The sequence below is a fragment of the Trachypithecus francoisi genome, unplaced genomic scaffold, assembly GCF_009764315.1.
Source record: "Trachypithecus francoisi isolate TF-2019V2 unplaced genomic scaffold, Tfra_2.0 Lachesis_group0, whole genome shotgun sequence".
Classification (NCBI taxonomy): Eukaryota; Metazoa; Chordata; class Mammalia; order Primates; family Cercopithecidae; genus Trachypithecus; species Trachypithecus francoisi.
Window position 1 is genome coordinate 144,546,458 of NW_022681453.1, and position 21,391 is coordinate 144,567,848.

The 21,391-nt window shown below is 39.3% G+C and overlaps 1 protein-coding gene across 2 annotated transcripts; it reads left to right on the forward strand.

Moving 5' to 3' along the window:
• The first annotated feature begins 241 nt into the window (after nucleotides 1–241).
• Nucleotides 242–19,809, forward strand: TM4SF18 (transmembrane 4 L six family member 18). Of its 2 annotated transcripts, XM_033212350.1 has the most exons (6): nucleotides 242–485; nucleotides 594–787; nucleotides 4,081–4,170; nucleotides 5,570–5,712; nucleotides 15,841–16,021; nucleotides 16,786–19,809. In XM_033212350.1, exons 2-6 carry the CDS (start codon nucleotides 611–613, stop codon nucleotides 16,798–16,800), a joined length of 606 nt encoding a protein of 201 aa, XP_033068241.1. In that variant the 5' UTR covers nucleotides 242–485; nucleotides 594–610; the 3' UTR covers nucleotides 16,801–19,809. The 2 variants fall into 2 exon arrangements, with proteins under 2 accessions (XP_033068241.1, XP_033068242.1); XM_033212351.1 differs by lacking the exon at nucleotides 242–485 and having other exon boundaries at nucleotides 492–787.
• The last annotated feature ends 1,582 nt before the right edge of the window (nucleotides 19,810–21,391 follow it).

Consider the following 21,391-nt stretch of genomic DNA (forward strand, 5'->3'; position numbering starts at 1 on the left):
AGTTCCTTTCTCAGTCCTTTCTGTATCCCTTGCAATTTGAACAAAGCTTGGTGAATAGCACACAAAAGCAAACTAGGTGAAAGACAGATACATAAAGAGGGTAAAGTCAGGACATTTTAACAAACATATCAAGCTCTAAATATAAGCCTCATTGGTAGTTTTCTCTTTAACCCTCTCTCCACTGTTGGATGAAATTTGCTACATTCAATCCCAGTCCCCACCCCAACTTCCTTCTTAACACAGGGTCAGGGTTAAGCCTTCAGTGCTTTAATCCAGAGGAAAATGACTTATTTTAAAAAGCAGTGAAAAACACTGCATTCCTTTGGCACAGGATGAAGACCAGCTCAGCTCTTCAGTTGTTGATCATTGTCTATTGTTCTCCAAACAGTAAACCACTATTTCACACTGAGATTGTCGGCTGCGGATATATTCCAATTCCCCGGCTCCTCATGAATATGAAGTGAAGGGCTCTGACCCTGAAAGTGGTAGGTAATCTCAAAAAACAAAAAACAAAGAAAGAGAGAGAAAAAAGGTCAGGTAGGAAGAAGAAAACTAGACTTTCTGTGGCTGTATACTCTTGAAATCTCCCACAGGTTCTAAGCAGGGCAAAATGGGGTCTCGGAAGTGTGGAGGCTGCTTAAGTTGTCTGCTGATTCCGCTTGCACTTTGGAGTATAATCGTGAACATATTATTGTATTTTCCGAATGGGCAAACTTCCTATGCATCCAGCCATAAACTCACCAACTACGTGTGGTATTTTGAAGGAATCTGTTTCTCAGGCGTCATGGTAAGTGTGATTTTGGAGACTTGGGAGAGAAGGGGGAGTTGTAATTGAGACTTACCTTGTACCTAGTAAAAATAATGAACAATGGAAAAATCATTCTGCTAATCTTGGGTTAAGATTTGAAAGAGGGATGGGGATGAAGGGGTAGGTAATCTGCTAGGATTTGGGGCATAACTCTGTTTTCAATAAGCTGCTCAGCAATGCAGCTTCAGTAATGCAGGAAATTAGTCCTAATGAAAGTCTGTGGGACACTGGCCTGTAAAAATAACATGTTCTCATGAACACTGCATATCAATTTAAGCTATTTCATCTTCAATGGCATTACTGTTTTCTAGAATGGATTTTCTGTCTGCACTCATGTCTTTCTAGCTTGAATGGGCTTTAGGACAGCATGAAAAAAAAGCAGCAACTTGAATATTCAGACAAACCTGCATGTCAGTCTAAGTTCTGTTGTTTGTGCCATGGACCTTTAGCAAGTTACTCAGTATCTTTGAGCCTCAGCATTCTAATGTGAAAGATAAAATCCTAAAATTTCAAGATAAAATATGTATATATATAGATAAAGTGCCCAGGAGAGAGACTGACATGTAGTAGATAGTCAGTGACTGTTGTAATTATGATTATTAAAGAATGAGCTATGTCATCATTAAATAATCCTACATTGAGACCCTAATAATGGAGGGAGTTTTTGAAAAGTAAATTGAATTATCAATGGTAAGAATCCATGAACATTTTCCTGATGACTTTGTGTTCTTTAAAAATAAGAATACTGATAGTAAATCATGTTGGCAACTCAGAGGAAAAGACAATTTCCTGGTCAAGTCATTTCTCTTTTTTTAATTTTTTTTTATTATTATACTTTAAGTTCTAGGGTACATGTGCACAACGTACAGGTTTGTTACATATGTATACATGTACCATGTTGGTGTGCTGCACCCATTAACTCATCATTTACATTAGGTATTTCTCCTAATGCTATCCCTCCCCCCAGGCCCTCCCCACAATAGGCCCTGGTGAGTGATGTTCCCCTTCCTGTGTCTAGGTGATTTCATTGTTCAATTCCCACCTATGAGTGAGAATATGCGGTGTTTGGTTTTCTGTTTTTGGGATAGTTTGCTGAGAATGATGGTTTCCAGCTGCATCCATGTCCCTACAAAGACACAAATTCATCCTTTTTTGTGGCTGCATAGCATTCCATGGTGTATATGTGCCACATTTTCTTAATCCAGTCTGTCACTGATGAACATTTGGGTTGATTCCAAGTCTTTGCTATTGTGAATAGTGCTGCAATAAACATACATGTGCATGTGTCTTTATAGCAGCATGATTTATAATCCTTTGGGTATATACCCAGTAATAGTGCATTATGGACTGTAAGCTAATCAGACCACCAATAATGTAGAAGAAAATTCATTATGATCTATTTCTACATGTTTTAGGGGTGCTTAATTGTAATATTTGAATAGCTATGTTGTAAAGCAATTTTCATTTATTCATTTTGCACATTAAATTAATAAACTTTAAAATATTAATATCCAATGCTATTGAAGTTGCTATGAAATAAGTACATAACTAATGTTGGCTGCACTACAAATAAATGTCAGTCTTTTGGGGAAGAGTTTGGTGTAATATATCAAGATCCATGAAAATGCTTCTGTCCTTTGACTCAGTAATCCTATGTCTCATCATTTATTCTGAGGAAATCATCCAAAATAAGGAAAGAGCTATGTGCACAGATGTTTGTGGCTGCATTGGTATAATAGTAAATAATTAGAAGAAGCATCTTACAGAGGAGTAGTGAAATAAATTATGGTACATTCACTTCATACAGTGGTGAAAATTATAATTATGAAGATGTAACAACATGGAAAATGCACATTATTTCATGTTAAGTGAAAAAAGGCACAACAACGTTGTGGGTAAATTACTATTGCAGCTGTGTCAAATAGACACATGTGGGAAAACACCAGAAATAAATGCAAGAAGACACACGAGGGTGGTGGAATTATGTGTAATTTACCTCCATTATTCTTGACTCCTCTATATTGCACTTAGATTTTAAAACAAAAAAAGAAGGCAGTGTCTCTTTCGACAGTTGATGTCTGAGCAATAAGACTATAGGCTCCAGGTCTAATTATCTCTATCAATATTGTAATGAAACTGGTTACTATGCTTTGGCCTTGTCTCATCATTGTTTCCCTCAATATGCAATTGCAATAGATGGAAGAGTTGCAAGACATAACTAAGATTAGACCAGAATTTCTTTCAGTCTGTCATAACTAACGATGTTGAAAGGAGGGGAATATAGGACTCTTTTGCTTATATTCCATGTAAAAATTAAAACTGGGAAAAGAAACCTGTTCTCTATTTTTTTTCATTTTCCAGGAATTATTAAAATATATTACTATAACTACATCAAATCCTTTCAGGAGAAAAGGAGAAGAATATAGGTAAATAACTAAATGAACAAAAAAATTAATGAAAGCTGAAGAAATTTGGAAACTAGAAACATTGGCTACAAAGAGTAAAATAACAGTGAACTCAGCTGTAGGATTCAGTCCTGAACAGTAAGAGTAAAAACTGGGTGGAGAATTTCCCATAAGCAATTCATGGTCTGTATCTAGCCTAACCAGAGATTATAATGGTAAAGAAATACGTGTTCTTTCCAGAGCTCTGGCCTTTTGCCTAAAATAAAATTTTAAAAAGGCAATAAGATGCATTGATTCTCCCACTTTGTTGGCTTGATACAGACAAAACACATTGAAACATTTTAAACCTGAGATGGTTTGAATGCATGGGGAAATTGAAGTCACTTTAAAGAGATATGGTTTCGGATTAACTGAGCCTCTCACCTGCATTCCCAGGGGACAGTAAACGAAGAGAGGTTGGCAAACTACCAAGCCTGCTGAATGATTTTCCTTGGTTCTCCACAACTGAGTCATTGAGAAAGGCAGGTTTTGCTGCCCAGGGTGGTATTCTCATGTCCATACCATTTACTTCGCCTTAATCGTTAGCTTTTGATGGTTGCGAACCATGATAGTGATAGCTAACATTTATCAGTCACTTACTATCAATCAACCACTATACTCAAAATGTCACATATATTACCTCATGACAACCTCTTGATATGATTTTATAGAGAAGGTGTTTCAAATTCACACAGCTAGAAACTGGCAGAGCTTGGATTCAACTCCAGATCTACCTGATCCCAGAGTCTGTGCTTGAAGTCACTGTCCTCGAAGTACAAATGTAAATGAGCATTTCATTGCTAACATTTTATGTCTTCCCTCCTATAGATGCTTATAGTAGCAACAGTTCTTCTGGTACTGGAGAATAATAACAACTATAAATGTTGTCAGAGTGAAAACTGCAGCAAAAAATATGTGGTAAGAGCAATAGTTTTTTTTTTTTTTTTTTTTTTTTGAGGCGGTGTCTCGCTCTGTCGCCCGGACTGGAGTGCAGTGGCCGGATCTCAGCTCACTGCAAGCTCCGCCTCCCGGGTTCACGCCATTCTCCTGCCTCAGCCTCCCGAGTAGCTGGGACTACAGGCGCCCGCCACTTCGCCCGGCTAGTTTTTGTATTTTTTTTTAGTAGAGATGGGGTTTCACCGTGTTAGCCAGTATGGTCTCGATCTCCTGACCTCGTGATCCGCCCGTCTCGGCCTCCCAAAGTGCTGGGATTACAGGCTTGAGCCACCGCGCCCGGCCAAGAGCAATAGTTTTTTGAGGATGGTTGAGTGGGTTCCAGCTTTCTTTCCTCTCACTCAGAAACACAAAAGTATTGACAGTATTGTACCCTCACTACTGTTGAGTACGGTACAGAGATCAAGAATTTACTGCCAAGATCATCTTCCATTTTGCTTAGTCTTTCCTCCATCTTTGTTCTACTGATGTGCTTTCAGAAAATCAACATTTAAAGATACCTAAAATTAGGAAATCTTACTTTTTCTTAACTGAGTTTCTATTAGTCTATTTTTTCTTTATAAACTTTATTGAGGGCTAAATTACATATAATAAATGGCATCCATTAAAAGTATGCAATATCATGAGTTTTAACAGTTGACTATACCCATGAAACCACCATTGCAGTCAAGATAACAAAATATTTCTGCCAAACCAAAAAGATTAACCGTTGATTTACTTTTTGTCATTATAGATTAGTTTGTATTTTATATATGTGGAATCACACAGTATTTGTCTTTTTTTATCTGTTTTTTTTTTTATCCAGGATAATAATTTTTAGATTCATCCATGTTGTTGGGTGTATGTGATGTGCATTTTTTAAGTTGGCACTTTAAAAATAATTAAAATAGTATCAGGAAGAATAATACAACCAAATTTTCTAAGCCAGTGCTCCTGCATTTCTACCGTTCTCCTTATCCTCTTCCTCCTCTTCATCATTATTCACACTTGCATAGAGAACCCACTCTACCTAGAAAATAACAGGTCTTCAATAGATAGTTATGGGTTGATTGATCACGTCCTTCAGTGCATTTTCATAAGAGGTGATCATTATTTTGATATCAAAATTCCAGAAGGAAAGAATAAATTTAGTAAATTACCTAGTTACCTCTATGTGATGCCAAACAAAACGTTATTTAAAAACTTATTTTTAAGATCAAATAGGTTTTGGTTACTTTTTTTTTATTTGTATGTGGGCATTTAGTATTGTATAGACTGCATGAGTTTGGATGAATAGGGGAATGTAGTTATCTGATAATTTATCCACAATATTCCCTTTTCATTGCATTCTATGCTACTAACCTGCTTCTATGTTTTAATTTAGACACTGCTGTCGATTATCTTTTCTTCCCTTGGAATTGCTTTTTCTGGATACTGCCTGGTCATCTCTGCCTTGGGTCTTATCCAGGGGCCATATTGCCGCACCCTTGATGGCTGGGAGTATGCTTTTGAAGGCACTGCTGGACGGTAAGGAATAATTCCCCAAACCAAGGAGGTCAGAAAATCAGAAATACCTGGCCTCATGCTCATGCTCGTGCTCATTTTCCATGATCACTTTGGGGTTCCATGTGGCTGTTTTAGTGCAGAATTTTCCTGTTAGTTTACTAGCATCCAGACCAATTTATTCTTGCACAGATATTTGTTTAGATTTTTTTCTTCAGTCTTTTAATGCGCTTTTCATTCAATGTCTTGAGGCTGTCATGGAGCCATCCAAATGAAAGGTGTGTTTCTCCCTACCTCAGATTAAAGTCGTGTAGTTACTATGGTCTGGTCTGATAACAGCTGGAGCTTATGGCCTGGGTGGATCCAGGAACTCAGTTTTGTTTTATGGCCAGGTTGGACATATGGCCTGTTACAACTGTGAAAGGGCTTGGGAAGGAGAGAAACCATGGTGCTCTTGGATGGTGCCACTCAGGGCTATAGTAGGAGGGATGATAAAGAGATAGAACAAGGCAGGGTGAGCAGGAAAGTGCAGTCTGCAATCCAGGGACATGATTAGGTGCAGGAGTTTGTGAAATGACCCAGAGCTTATGCAGTTTTTACTGGAGAAGTGTCTAAAGAGGTGGTCTTGCTCAGAAGGCTAGTAATTCAGTCAGGAGTCTCACAACCCAAACCCAGATCTCAGAATGCCTCACACTAGCCTTGTGCTGGGCTTATTGGGTTCCCAGCACCAGATGCAGATGAGGAGGTAGCAGGGCCCAGAAAGAAATACAGAAGAAGTCCATTGAATCTCTCCTTGTTTTTATCCTGTGCTCAGAATTCTAATGGAGTAAAATAAGGGAATGTCTGTACCATTCACTGGGGGAAGTTATATTTTCTTCTCAACTCTCCATGATTGGCTTTATTGTTCAAGGCCCGTGTCCATCTGAGGTCTTACATGTGCATCTAGGCCTGCATGGCAGAGTTGCTTCTGTGCCTGTACCTGCCTTCATTCTGAAGATTTTTACAAGGTGCTACATACCACGACCTTTCTTAGCAAACATGAATCTCCCTCAGGTCAGGAAAACCTAGACAATAACCTCAGGCTTTCCTGAGGAATTGGAAGAGACACTCCTGGGGGATTGGCAGGGCTCAGTAAAGAAGACCCTAATGTAGAAATTCCCACTAGGCGCAAGAGACCCCTTTTTAATGCCATCAGCCCCTGAACTTTTCCCTACCTCAAAACCAAAACTTCCCCTTTTAAGTCATGACTCTCTAGGCTGCCTGTATGCCCCTCCATTACTCCCTTAAGCTGCCCCGGAGGCTCGTTTTCACCTGTTTCCATCTATATAAAAATGTTTCAAGGTGAAACATTGATAGGTGGCAACACAGAGAAGCTAAGTCTCTGGTCCCCTCAAGAAGTTTCCAAAGCCTGACAAATACAGTGTGGAGCAGGTGTTAATATTGAATTGTGCATATCAATTATTCATTAGTGCATTTATTCAGCAAATATTCATTGAGCACTGACTAGGTCCAAGCCTTGCACTAAGTACTGGAGAATCAGAGGTAAATCACACAGAGTCCTTTCCCTCCGGAAACTCACACAGACCTGACAGAACATTCTACTGAGATGGAAACCTTAAGGTGAATGAACATTGCCATTGGAGTACAGGTCTTTGGTGGTTATAGATCAAGATTCAAGTCCCTCCCTCCTACTTATAAGCTACATGACTTAGACAAGTATCTGGCTATCTCTGAGCCTCTGTAAGTTGGGAACAATAATCACTTCTGCCTCATAGAATTTAGAATTAAATGGAAGTAATGAACAAATGTGATGTGATAAATTTTCAGGTTTTATTATTAACATTATTTTCCTGTATATTCCTTTATGCCACATGATATTCCCCACCTGCCAGGTAGCCGGCAGGTTTAGTCACTGCCATGGTGGCTGGTGAGGATCCTGAGTTAGTTTTTTTTTTTTTTTGAGATGGAGTCTCGCTCTGTCACCCGGGCTGGAGTGCAGTGGCGGGATCTCAGCTCACTGCAAGCTCCGCCTCCCGGGTTCATGCCATTCTCCTGCCTCAGCCTCCTGGGTAGCTGAGACTACAGGCGCCCACCACGTCGCCCAGCTAGTTTTTTTGTATTTTTTAGTAGAGACGGGGTTTCACCGTGTTAGCCAGGATGGTCTCGATCTCCTGACCTCATGATCCGCCCTTCTCGGCCTCCCAAAGTGCTGGGATTACAGGCTTGAGCCACCGTGCCCGGCCCTGAGTTCGTTTTCATCCAACAAATACTTACTCATCTTTACAATTTGTCAAGCATGACCTTAGAGCTTAGACCTGGCAATTCAGAGTGAACAAAACATAGTTAGTGCTCTCAGAGTACACAGCCTGCTAAGGAAATAGAAATAGATGCAGATACAGATGCAGCCACAAATAGATATATAGATACAGATAGAATTACAATGAATGAAGTAAATGCTGCCATAGAGCTGCATGTGGAGGTAGTGGAAGGAGTGGGTGTCAGGGCAAGCTTCTATGTTCCTCCCCAACCCTGCCAGGGCACTTATGTCCCTCTGCAGCTTACAAGAAGGATTAAACAGTATCATAGTCTGGGAAAAAAACAAGAGCCTTGCAATATCGGGGGAACTCCTGCCAATATTTCAGTGTAGGTTCTTTCTATTTTCCATAAGTGTTGGCTGGCTGAGAAATAAAGGGAAAGAGTACAAAGAGAGGAATTTTACAGCTGGACTGCCAGGAGTGACATCACATATTGGTAGGACCGTGATGCCCACCTGAGTCTCAGATCAGCAAATTTTTATTAAGGGTTTCAAAAGGGGAGGGTGTGTAAGAACAGGGAGTAAGTACAAAGATCACATGCTTCAAAGGGTAAAAAGCAGAACTACTAATAAGGGTCTAACAAAGATCACAAGGCAAAGGGCAAAAGCAGAACTACTGATAAGAGTTGATGTTCAGCAGTGCATGTATTGTCTTGATAAACATCTTAAACAACAGAAAACAGGGTTTGAGAGCAGAGAACTGGTCTGACCACAAATTTACCAGGGCAGAGTTTCCCAATCCTAGTAAGCCTGAGGGTACTGCAGGAGACCAGGGCGTATCTCAGGCTTTATCTCAACCACATAAGACAGACATTCCCAGAGTGGCTGTTTACAGACCTCCCCCCAGGAATGCATTCCTTTCCCAGGGTATTAATATTAATATTCCTTGCTAGGAGATAAGAGTTGATGGTCAGCAGAGCATATATTACCTTGATAAACATCTTAAACAACAGAAAATAGGGTTTGAGAGCAGAGAACTGGTCTGACCACAAATTTACCAAGGCAGAGTTTCCCAACCCTAGTAAGCCTGAGGATATTGCAGGAGACTAGGGCGTATCTCAGTCTTTATCTCAACCATGTAAGACAGACATTCCCAGAGTGGCCATTTATAGGCGTCCCCCAAGGAATGCATTCATTTCCCAGGGTATTAATATTAATATTTCTTGCTAGGAAAAGAATTTAGTGATATCTCTCCTACTTGCATGTCTGTTTATAGGTTCTCTGCAAGAAGAAAAATATGGCTCTTTTTGCCTGACCATGCAGGCAGTCAGACCTTATGGTTGTCTTTCCTTGTTCCCTAAAAATCACTGTTATTCTGTTATTTTTCATGGTGCACTGATTTCATATTGTTCAAGTACACATGTTTTACAATCAATTTGTACAGTTAACACAATTATCACAGTGGTCCTGAGGTGATGTACATCCTCAGCTTACGAAGATAGCAGGATTAAGAGATTAGAGTAAAGACAGGTGTAAGAAATTATAAAAGAATTATTTGGGAACTGATAAATGTCCATGAAATCTTCACAATTTATGTTTGCCTGCCACAGGTCCAGCCAGTCCCTCCATTTAGGGTCCCTGACTTCCCACAACATCTCTCCCTTTCTTTTTATATAAATGTGCCATAGCGATGAAGGCTTGTTCATTCTCTCAGTTTTGATGCAGGATTCTTTGACTGCTCTGGCACACTAAAAGCAAGCCAATTAAACAGAGAAGCATAATTCCAAAATTTACTACAGTGGAGCCCCCAGTAGACTTAATGCAAGTAGTGGGGTTTAGTGCAGAAATACTTTCTGCCACCTGATCTAATGCCTCAGCTCCAGACACAATGGATAAATGAGCCGGAGAGCCTTCAAAACTTTGTTTCTTTAATTTAGTTATGTCCAAGGATAAATTATCTTCCCTACCCAGAAGGTGTCCTTTGACCATTTCCTATGAATGGTCAGTCTCATTGTAGGAATATGGTGTGATACAGAAATCAGAAGTATTCCAATCATTCTGCATTTGGACATGCGATGTTCGAGACTCATTAGCCAATCTCCAAGCCAAATAACAGATTGTCTTAAACCATTAATTTGATTAGCTAATTTCTGATCAATGCTCTGTTGAGAATTCCACATTTGGGTGGAATTGGCTTGCCAATCATTAACAAAATGAGCTGTTTGAATAGATTGGTGTAATGCCAGTCCGGCAGTGGTGGCCAGTGCAGTGACTGTAATTAGGCCCATGATCACAGCGATTAAAGTGAAAACAAATCTCTTAGCTCTTTTGAGAATTTGTTGTAATGCTTCATTAATTAAATGTACTGAGGGGGAAGATTCCCAGCGTCTGGGTAAAGTTACCTGTATCCAGATTCCTTCTCGAGCTCGAACCAACATTACACTTTTCCTGGAGTCAAAACGGGAGTTAATACAAGCATATAAATGACAGTTAATGCATTGGACAGTTTGATTGTTCATCCAAATTTTAATATTTCCCACTGATAGCATGGAAGGAGGCTTAACACAGCTCTATATAGGAATAGTGAGACTGGAGGTAAACAAAGCAGAATGTTTGAATCTACGTTGATACAGAGGGAGAGGAGCAGCAGTGGCAACGCCTGATGTTCTCTGCCATAAAGAAGCAATCCAAGGTGCCCAGGGATGCCGAAGAGGTAGAGGGGCATACCTGGGTCAAGAAGAATTATCATAATGCCAATCAGAGTCCCATAAAGGAGGATCAGCATCAAAAAGAGGAAAAGGGTTCAAAGGGGATTTATCATAGGGTTCCGAATCACAGATGCTAGGGTCAGTAGTGGTGACAACAGACAGAAAATTTCCCCTTCCCATACTTGCAGTTCGTACATGGCATTAGCCAATTTCCAAAGTTCTGGGTGTTCTGGGCTCAGAATGGGGAATATCATACGAGGCCTCAGGGTTGTTATGCCCTTATCTTCCCATTTTAAGAGAAAGAATGAGCTGAACCTTCTATGCAAAGTAGGATGATGATTCTTGTCCTCCCAATAAGAAATAAACTAAGTAGCCTCCAGGCATTCCCTTCTGCCAGATGAGCAATTGTTTCTTAAATAGCCTTTTGGTGCCCAGTCTATTACTAAGCCATATGAGTCATTTTTTAATACTACTGCATGTGAGTTAACACAATCTTCTCAAATTAAAGTTTTAGATGGGCCCTCAAAATTTTTTGGACATAGTTTTCCTACAGGTTTATTTTGAAAGTATGGGGTATCTCCTATTACTCCCCTTCACATTTGTCTTAAGGGAGGAAAAGAGAGGCCAGAGACCAAATGTCCCTATTCTCTTGTGGCTAATCACTCCAGAAGAAAAGCAGCCCAGACTTGAGTTTCTAGATAGATACAACCAGATGCATGTCCGAGGCACAGAGGAGGGTATTTATAACCCATAGTAACATTAAATGCAGTGCCTTCCTCTGTTGGTTGAATTGGGCAACAGTCATCTGTAGCTCCAGGCATCCACATACTATCATTGGTATAGATTTCCGCAGGAGCATCCATGCAGGTGAGAGGTCGAATAAGTGGAGGAAAAGGCACATAAGCCCAATAAGAATAATTTTGTGTAGCAGGTAAATCAGTATGAGGGGAAACTGGTGAGACAGAAAGTATAAAGAGGAGAATTATTAATTAAAACCTATCTTAAGTGAGATCCAGTGCTGAATGAGGAAGAGAACAGGGGGATATTATTTTCAGGCTAATAGAAATGGTGAGATTTTTAGATTCATAAGGAGAAAAAGAAAGGGAATTAGGAGAAGTGGAATTAGTTAGAGGGGTCTCCATTGCAATTAGAGAGGATTGAGCCAGACCCATTTTGACTTGGTGTGCCAGTTTTTGGAGTCGGCACAGATCTCACCAGGTATGAGGGTAGTCTCTGATGTGGACATCTTTTCCCTGTGATTTTCATTGTTAGTATTCACACGAAGTTTAAGTCTTCTAGTGGGCACCCAGACAGGGGATTGATGATCTCCTGGTGAAACACAAGCATACCCTCTTCTCCACATTATAATTATTCCAGGTTCCCAGGTACTGGTCTGGGAGTTTTTCCATAATACTGGCTTGCCTTCATTTAGGGAGAATTTTTTGCCTGTGTAATGGCATTCGGCTGCAGTCAGAGTATTGTCTTTAGGAACATTTAGAAAGTTTAAAATAAATCATGGCAAATGTAATTGAGGTAAATTTTGTCGTTGAATGAAACGCATGGCCACTTTACACTCATGGTTCGCATTCTCAAAAGCTAACATACAAAGGAGAATACCTTGAGCATGCTCATCAGAGACAGATTTTTCAACAGCATCTTGTAATGTAGCCAAAAATCAGGATATAATTCATTGTGACTCTGTTTAACAGTAGTAAAAGAAACAAGAGCTTAGCCTGGGGTGCATAACTTATCCCAAGCTCTCATACACAGTTTTATTGCTTGTTCTGTGGTAAGAGCATCAAAGCCTAATTGGCTGGTAGTGTCAAAGTAATTATAGGAGCCTGTGAGCTGAACCTGAGTAATTGGAATGCCATCAGCCCGATTTAGCTGAGCCTGCAGATGGGCCTCCTCTGATCACCAGGTATGGAATTGTAAATGCTGAGATGGAGTTAGAACAGCTTTTGCCAAAAGGTCCCAGTCTAAAGGAAGCAAAATGACCTCAGTAGAAAGAGTCTGTAATACCATTTTAACATATGGAGAAGTAGGACCATACTGAGTACAAGCATCTTTGAATTCTTTTAAAAAGGTAGGATTGAGCTGCACATATCGATGCACTTGTACCCCTTGAGCATTGGGAGGTTCGAGCACGACCAGATAAGCCCATGCCTCTAATCCACTTGTTTCTTTGTTCTGGCGTAATAAGCATTGCATGGAAGTTTCAAGAACAGGCACATGAGAATATGTGTAGGTGAGGGAAACTAAGGTTGAGGAGGTCAGACCAGTATGAGAACATGAGAAAAGGGCATTGGGGGAGCAGAAAAGGCAGAAGCATACTGGTGATTATTGTCCCAATCCTGTGCAACCAAAGTGGCAGGGGCGTCCAGGTGTGAGAAGGGTACAGAGAAGCAGGTTGAGTGGATGGCAAAGTAACCAGTTGAGGGACTGAAATGACAGGAGGGTGAGGGACTGTGGTGGACAGGGGAGGGCCTGCAGAATTACAGGTAAATTGTAGTTTGGTCCTAGAGCCATTAGATGGCTCCAGAGGCAAAGGCTGCAAAGGTTTGAAGAGGGAAGAGTTAGCATAGATATGGTCCCCGGCTGTCCGAGTTGGGCCTTCGGGGGCTACAAGTACCAGCTCTTCGTGAAAAGAAATAAGATCATCAGGGGATGACGTTAAGCCAAAGTCAGTGGAGTTAGATATTGAATCTTCAATATTGTCAGGTGGGGGAGAAGTAGGTGAAGGGAGAGGCTGAGCAAATAATGAAGGCTGAGTGGGAAAGGAAAGCTGAGGAAGAGGTAGATGGTCACCAGATTCAGAAAACTGTGGTAACTTCAGGGGGTCACAGGATTGGTATGTCATTAGGATGGCATGTACCAAGGCCCAATCACCCCAAACAGTGATGGGAACATAATTCCCTGTCGGGACCAGTTCCTGGAATTTTGCACCAACACAGTCCCATAGTTCCACATCTAATGTTCCCTTTTCAGGAAACCAAGGACAGTGTTCTTCCACCATTCCAAATAGGGTGACCATATTTTCCATGGGTACCCGAACTCCTCCCTATTTTAAAAGGATTTTAATATAGCAGAGATAAGCATAATATTTAGACTCCACATGACCCATAGTTACCCTGGACAATAAACATAGGTACTGGTACCTCCCCCTGACACAGGTATTGACTGGTCAGTGGTCATTTTCTCTTGCCCATTGAGCATGTTCCCTAGCTGCTCACTTATTTTAAGGCTACCTCTTCTAGTCCATCACACTCACCAATCATCAGGGAGCCGAGCAAGCATTTCTGTGAACTGGACCAATGAACATTTCTATGCACCTACCAAAGGGAATTGGGTTCCCATATGCACTTAGGAAAAAGAAAACCATGTTGGTGCACCAGATGCTGGGGGAACCCGCCCCAATATTTCAAAATAGGTTCTTTCTATTTTCCATGTGTCGACTGGCTGAGAAATAAAGAGAAAGAGTACAAAGAGAGGAATTTTACAGCTGGGCTACCGGGAGTGACATCACATATTGGTAGGACCGTGATGCCCACCTGAGTCTCAGATCAGCAAATTTTTATTAAGGGTTTCAAAAGGGGAGGGTGTGTAAGAACAGGGAGTAGGTACAAAGATCACATGCTTCAAAGGGTAAAAAGCAGAACTACTAATAAGGGTCTAACAAAGATCACAAGGCAAAGGGCGAAAGCAGAACTACTGATAAGAGTTGATGGTCAGTAGTGCATGTATTGTCTTGATAAACATCTTAAACAACAGAAAATAGGGTTTGAGAGCAGAGAACTGGTCTGACCACAAATTTACCAGGGCAGAGTTTCCCAACCCTAGTAAGCCTGAGGGTACTGCAGGAGACCAGGGCGTATCTCAGTCTTTATCTCAACCACATAAGACAGACATTCCCAGAGTGGCCATTTTTAGACATCCCCCAAGGAATGCATTCATTTCCCAGGGTATTAATATTAATATTTCTTGCTAGGAAAAGAATTTAGTGATATCTTTCCTGCTTGCATGTCTGTTTATAGGTTCTCTGCAAGAAGAAAAATATGGCTCTTTTTGCCTGACCATGCAGGCAGTCAGACCTTATGGTTGTCTTTCCTTGTTCCCTAAAAATCACTGTTATTCTGTTCTTTTTCAAGGTGCACTGATTTCATATTGTTCAAACACACATGTTTTACAATCAATTTGTACAGTTAACACAATTATCACAGTGGTCCTGAGGTGATGTACATCCTCAGCTTACGAAGATAGCAGGATTAAGAGATTAGAGTAAAGACAGGTGTAAGAAATTATAAAAGAATTATTTGGGAACTGATAAATGTCCATGAAATCTTCATAATTTATGTTTGTCTGGCACAGGTCCAGCCAGTCTCTCCATTTGGGGTCCCTGACTTCCTGCAACACTGCAAGTCATCTTGTTTTAAATTGCTAGATGATCTGTGCAGAGCATGTACTAGGAACAGTCTAGAGGAGGGATCTGGAGGGACTGATTTCCCTGGCGGCTGAGATGGAGATGGGGCAAATGGGGATATGAGATAGGTCTAGGGAAATTTAACAGAAAACCACATCCGTGTTGTACTTTACAGGTTCCAAACCACTTGTATACACACTCTTACGAAATATTCATAATTACTCTGGGGTTAGATATTTAACCCCATTATCAAGATAAGAGTCTGTAGGCCAGAAGGGTAAAGTTCTTTGCTCAACATCCTACAGATCCAGGAATTCTGATTTCATATTCAGTGTTCTTTCCCATTGGAGATAAGAGCCATTAACAATTAAAGCAATTCTCAGAGTGTCCCTGTTTCCTGGAGCATTAGAAGGTAGGAGATAAATAAAGGGGCAGAAAGAGTAAAAAAGAAGGAAGTAGGAAAGAAATGGAAGAGAGAGAAAGAAAAACGGAGAGGCCATGGGGCTGGTAAGGCAAGCACAACATTTATAATAAACTATGTATCTAGCTCAGTGCTATGCATATGATGTGTCCAATATGTGTATCTGAATGGTTTTTAAAATATATTAATTCATATCTAATATGAATTAATATATTTTAGTCACACAGTAATTTTATATATTTATATAAAACTATATATTTTAGTCACACAGTAATTTCTCAAACATACAAATACCTGTAGCTTTCTTCCTTGGACCCAGTATGTAGATTTGGCCATGGGTCTCTCTCAGTTTCCTTACAGATTCCAGCATATGGATTCAGTGCCTGGAACCTGCACATATTGTGGAGTGGAATATCATTTTATTTTCCATTCTCATAACCCTCAGTGGGCTTCAAGTGATCATCTGCCTCATCAGAGTAGCCATGCAATTATCCAGGATACTGTGTGGAAGCTATTCAGTGATCATCCAGGTAACAGATTCTCATGGGCACCTGTAGCTCCTCCATATTATCCCCACTTCCCAGGATTCAATGAAGCTTTTTGAAAAGACTCTAGAATTCCATCACTTTCCCCCCATTTCCTTTGCCCTCATCTTTATTCAAGCTCTAATATCTCATTTTTTTCTGATATCCCAATGTGTCTTGGCTTATGTATAAGGGTTGAATCAACTCAGTAATTGTAAAATCTGCATTTCTTGTTGTATGGTAAGGCTTCATAAGTGTTTTGAATGAGCAATGTTTTAGTATTCTACATAGAGATAACTCAAAGCATGAAGAAATTTTACCATTTATCAAGAATTTCCCTGTTCATAAGATAAGCAAAGGCTCCTAACCTTATCTCATTGAAATAACTTCTCTTCTGAATGCTGCTACATTCAACTAACAAACCTTTATCTTGAGTGCATAGTGAGTGCTTTTGAAGAAGAAGGGAAATATGTATGTATCCTCTTGAAATTACTTCTACTTCATCTGCTAAAATACTAATGTTAATTTAGTTATGGTTGAAACTGCTATCAACAAGTCCAGTGAGAAGAAAATTTATGAATGAGATATCTTGTATTTTGTTTAGTAACATAGAATGTGTAATACTTTTCCTACAAATTTCTAAGAGATGTGTTTCTGTTCTATCATATTTTGAATATGAAATGTAAGTTTATGTTGCTACCTGGATTATGGATTACTAATCAAGCCAAGTTTATAACTTTAATCACTTTGTTTTTCCTTTTTTCCTATAGCCTGGAATCATTTGAATAAGAACAAAAATGTTTTCCATTATCAAGACATGGCCATCTATCTAAGTATTATATCAACTGTGTAGACTTAAGGACAATATTGAAATGATGGTGCTTTCTCCATTTGGTGTTTATTTGTAAAATTTGCAGTCCTCACTGCACATGCAAGTATGCCACTCTTTCATTTAGAATGTTTTTTAAGTAATATGCATCAGGAACTTCAGATTATTTCTGCCCTTTGACCAAACAAATCCATTTCCAAGAATCTATACTAGGGAAGTAAATAAGAATATGAGAGAAAACTTTATGCAAATATGTATATTGCAGCATTATTTAATATTCTGGAAAATTAGAAACACCTCAAGACTCTAAATTCAGAGGAAGGATTAAGTAAAGAGTGGTACATACTGTAAATGCTTTCTGATATTAAAAAAATAAATTAAATAAAAAATAAAGAGTACTAAATGGTTGTAAAATTATAGTCATTACAAATGATGTTTTTAAAATTATGAATGCTAAATCAAAAAGCAGGTCACAAATTCATGTTTACAGTATAACTATTTAAAGCAAATGAAACACTAATAATCAAAATTTAGGATGAAAGCTCAATCTAAAAGGAAATATAACAAAATGCCAATTATGCTTGGTTTGGGTCATTGATGGCCGGCCCTTCTTCCCACTTTTCTATATTTTCCAAGATTTCTTTACTGAATGTTTTACTATAAATATTTTCTAAACTCATATTTCCACTATTAATTTTTTTTTATTTTTCCAAACTTTAAGGCATATACTCTTTCCACATTCCTCAACATTATTTGCAAACATCATGAAATGACACTTCCATTCAACATTCAATGAGGAAAGTAGTGATATAGATAAGCCAAAAAGAGTTTTATATAAACTTATACAATCTAAACTCTTGCTCTTCCTTTCTGACTCCTGATGGTGAGTGTGATGGACTAGAAGAGGTAGCCTTAAAATAAGCGAGCAGCTAGGGAACATGCTCAATGGGCAAGAGAAAATGACCACTGACCAGTCAATACCTGTGTCAGGGGGAGGTACCAGTACCTATATTTATTTTTAAAGTAATTAAAAAGTAGAACACTTACAAATTTTCCACCTATACATGCCATGATTTCCTCAGGGACAGTAGTCACATCTTATATTTTCCCACCATCCATAGGACCCAGTACACAGTAGAGCCGGTAGGCACTCAGTGTTGAATGCTCATACCAAGTTTTCTGCTTCCTGTAGTTACCCTGCTGAACACTGCTTCCATCACAGGTGCACTGGGCCTCAACACTTCTGCTATTTCCCCATTTGTCTCCTCCATGGACACTGTCAACAATGGTTTGTCAACACCTGCTCTGTGCCAAAGCCAGGGAGTAGGCTGGGGGGATACGGAAGAGAATATCTTTCTCCTTGATGCCTGCTGTGCCAACAGCCCCCTTTAAGCCCTGTTTACAGCTTTTGCTGAAACAAGCATCTTGAAAGCAAGCCATGTTATATACCACATGACCTTCATACTCTGGGCCCAGCTGACTGAACTGGGGCAAGCCCCAGAGTCTTGGGCAGCCTATTGTCTTGCTAATGGCCTCTGACTTAGGCTGGAGTAAAAGACTATCCAAGCAAGACTGGTGGTTATTCAAGCATGAGAATTTGAACTAGGAAGCCAAGAATGAAGCAACTGGAGTATTACCATCAAAAAGTGGTTAAAGGATGAAGAAGGAAGCCAATATTTAGAGAGAGTATCTGGTTCATGTTAATAACGGTATCATATTAAAAGGAAGATATGTGAACTTCTGCTCCAAAAGTTCCTAAAACTGCCTTTGCCCACAGTGACAGTGTACACTAGGCCTGGTTTCTGTTCTTGGATTCCTAGATAGTCTTTCTTCTTTGTCACTGTGCTGATCATTTCAGTAAACCCCACCACTAAATCAGTGCAGCTCTGCCTATTGCAACCAAAATGACCCAACCAAAGTCTCCCTTTTCTAGATGTTGGGTTGGAGGGATGCTAAGACAAAGATGCTTAGGCTCCAGAGTTTTAAGGAGCTTCATTCAATAACACTCTACTTTCCAAAGAACTTAAACATGAGATCCGAAGGACTTGGGCCAGGAGACAAACCCACGCTACAGACACCATGTTGTACTCAGAGTGACCTCTCGTCTCTGACAACCCAGGATTTCTCTATCAAGTCCATAAGCTAGTCATATCCAGGACCATCTTGTTAAAGATTCTCCCAGAGTCTCCTCAGCCCTCTTGTAAACAGACTTCTGGAAGGTCCACCTCATCGGTTTGTCAGATACTTTCAGACTGTCTATCTGTTGTTTAGATTCAGCATGGCACCATACATTGAATGGACTATGAATAGATGTTTGCTGAATGACTCCAACACAGCATTGGACACATCAGGGGTACAGCCAAATGCAGCATGATATCTCTATCCGGAAAATTAAATTTTAACACAGCCACCAAATATTCTATATTTGAAGAGTATATGCTAATCATGCAATTTTAAGTAAAAAAAGCTGAATACAAAAAAAGCTGAACACAAGAAAAGCTGAACACAAAAAAAGCTGAATATGTGTGTTTTATATCCTTGTGAATTCAAAGGAAAAAGGAAAAAAACTCAAAAACCAAATGCATGTATACAGTTTGAGGCCAAATTTTTAATTAAGTGACCATATAATTACATGTAGACATGCATAAACCTTCAGATATGTAAAGACCAGAAAAATATTTAAAAGTTAATAGTTACATCATCTGTGGTCATAACACCCTGAAAATGCCTAATATTGGAAGCTTAAGCAGGGTTGGGCCAGGTTATTACTTTGGATGGGATACCAGATGCTATAGGCTGAAAAAAGAAAGCATAAGTATATACAAGTTAATACTTAATAATTATCTCCTGATGATAGGACTATGAGTTAGTTATATCTCTTTTCTTTACATTGTTCAGTATTTTCAAATTTCCCTTTGAAAATGTGTTATGTTATTAGAAAAAATAAATGTCATTTAAAAAGCAATGGTCCTCTAATTCTTTCTGTAAAATTCATTTAAGGAGTTAAAATAGAAAATATATATAGGTATGTGTGTGACTGGCCTTCTCTTACCCTTTCCAGAAATAATCTTTCTACTTCCTAATTCTGAAAGAGAGTATTACCAGCTAATCCTAATTGAGAATGATTTATGTTTTATGCATTTCTGCACTTATTATTTATCTACTATTCTCCTTGCTTCTGTCTCATTGTTATTTTCCTAACTTCTTAAATTGAATACCTAGCTTATTGATTTTCTAACTTTCTTTTTCTTAAAACAAGCATTTAAGACTAGACATTTTTCTTTAATTACCGTTTTGGCTGAATCTCACAAGCTTTAAAATGTTGCATTTTCCTTGTTTAGTTACAAATATTTTCTAGTTTTCTTTACGATTTATTTTTTGTTCCGTGAGATTTTTAATGTGCTTCAAAATTTCCAAGTATATGCCTGGGTGCAGTGGCTCATGCTTGTAATCCCAGGGCTTTGGGAGGCCGAGGAGGGTGGATCATAAGGTCAGGAGTTCGAGACCAGCCTGGCCAACATAGTGAAACCCTGTCTCTACTAAAAATACAAAAAAATTAGCCAGGTTTGGTAGTGGGTGCCTGTAATCCCAGCTACCTGGGAGGCTGAGGCGGAGAATCGCTTGAACCTGGGAGGCGGAGGTTGCAGTGAGCCAAGATTGTGCCACTGTACTCCAGCCCAGGCAACAGTGTGAGACTCCATCTCAAAAAAAAAAAAAAAGAAACAAACAAACAAAAAAAACTTTCCAAGTATATGAGTTTATGTTATGTTTTTATGATTTTGAACTTAATTGTATTGTGATCATAGAAAGTGGTCTGTATGATTCCGATAATTTGAAAGTTTTTAAGATTTATTTTATGATTACTTTTTGTAAATGTTCTATGTGCTGTAAAATTATGTGTTTTCTCCAAATATGGAGGTCAAAATTCTATATGTGTACTAATATTAGGTCAAGTCGTTAATTTGGTTCAGGTCTTCAATATTCTGTTTGGTTCTTTGCTTGATTTAGGGTTGCTGTGAGGATTAAATGAATATATAGAGTAATTTTATACTTTTATTGATATACATATCAGAAAACAGTATATGGCACATAGATATGATTTATAAGTGGCCTATAGCACAGTGGAATAAAGATGTACTTTGGAGTCAAGTTGCTTGGGTTTGAATCTGGGCTCTGCCTTATTAGGTGTGCGACTTTGGTCAAGTTTACTTAACTTCTGTGAGCATCAGTTTCTGAGTCTGTAAAACAGGAATAATAATAGGGTTGTTGTGAAGATTAATTGAGTTCAAACATGTAAAGTTCTTAGTGCCTGGATGACTTAAATCAGAACCCAGGTGCAGTTGGAGCAGATTTGGGATGGTGGGGACATGGAAATGCCACAAAAACAACAGAACGGGAAGAGGATGGAGAAAGGTCATAGGGTCATAGAGACAGCAAAGGGTCAGCCATTTTAGGAGAGAAAGAAGGTGAAGGTAGATAGGCATCGTTAGGCTAGACGAAGTGCACAAGAGGCCAGCACTGCCTCACCTTTTGTCACATACTTGGAG

Bases quoted from the DNA above. Each gene is read 5' to 3' on its own strand.
- TM4SF18 (XM_033212350.1), top strand. From the start codon at position 611: ATGGGGTCTCGGAAGTGTGGAGGCTGCTTAAGTTGTCTGCTGATTCCG. The intron at 788-4,080 runs GTAAGTGTGATT...TCCCTCCTATAG, and splicing joins TCTGTTTCTCAGGCGTCATG to ATGCTTATAGTAGCAACAGT. The intron at 4,171-5,569 runs GTAAGAGCAATA...GTTTTAATTTAG, and splicing joins ACTGCAGCAAAAAATATGTG to ACACTGCTGTCGATTATCTT.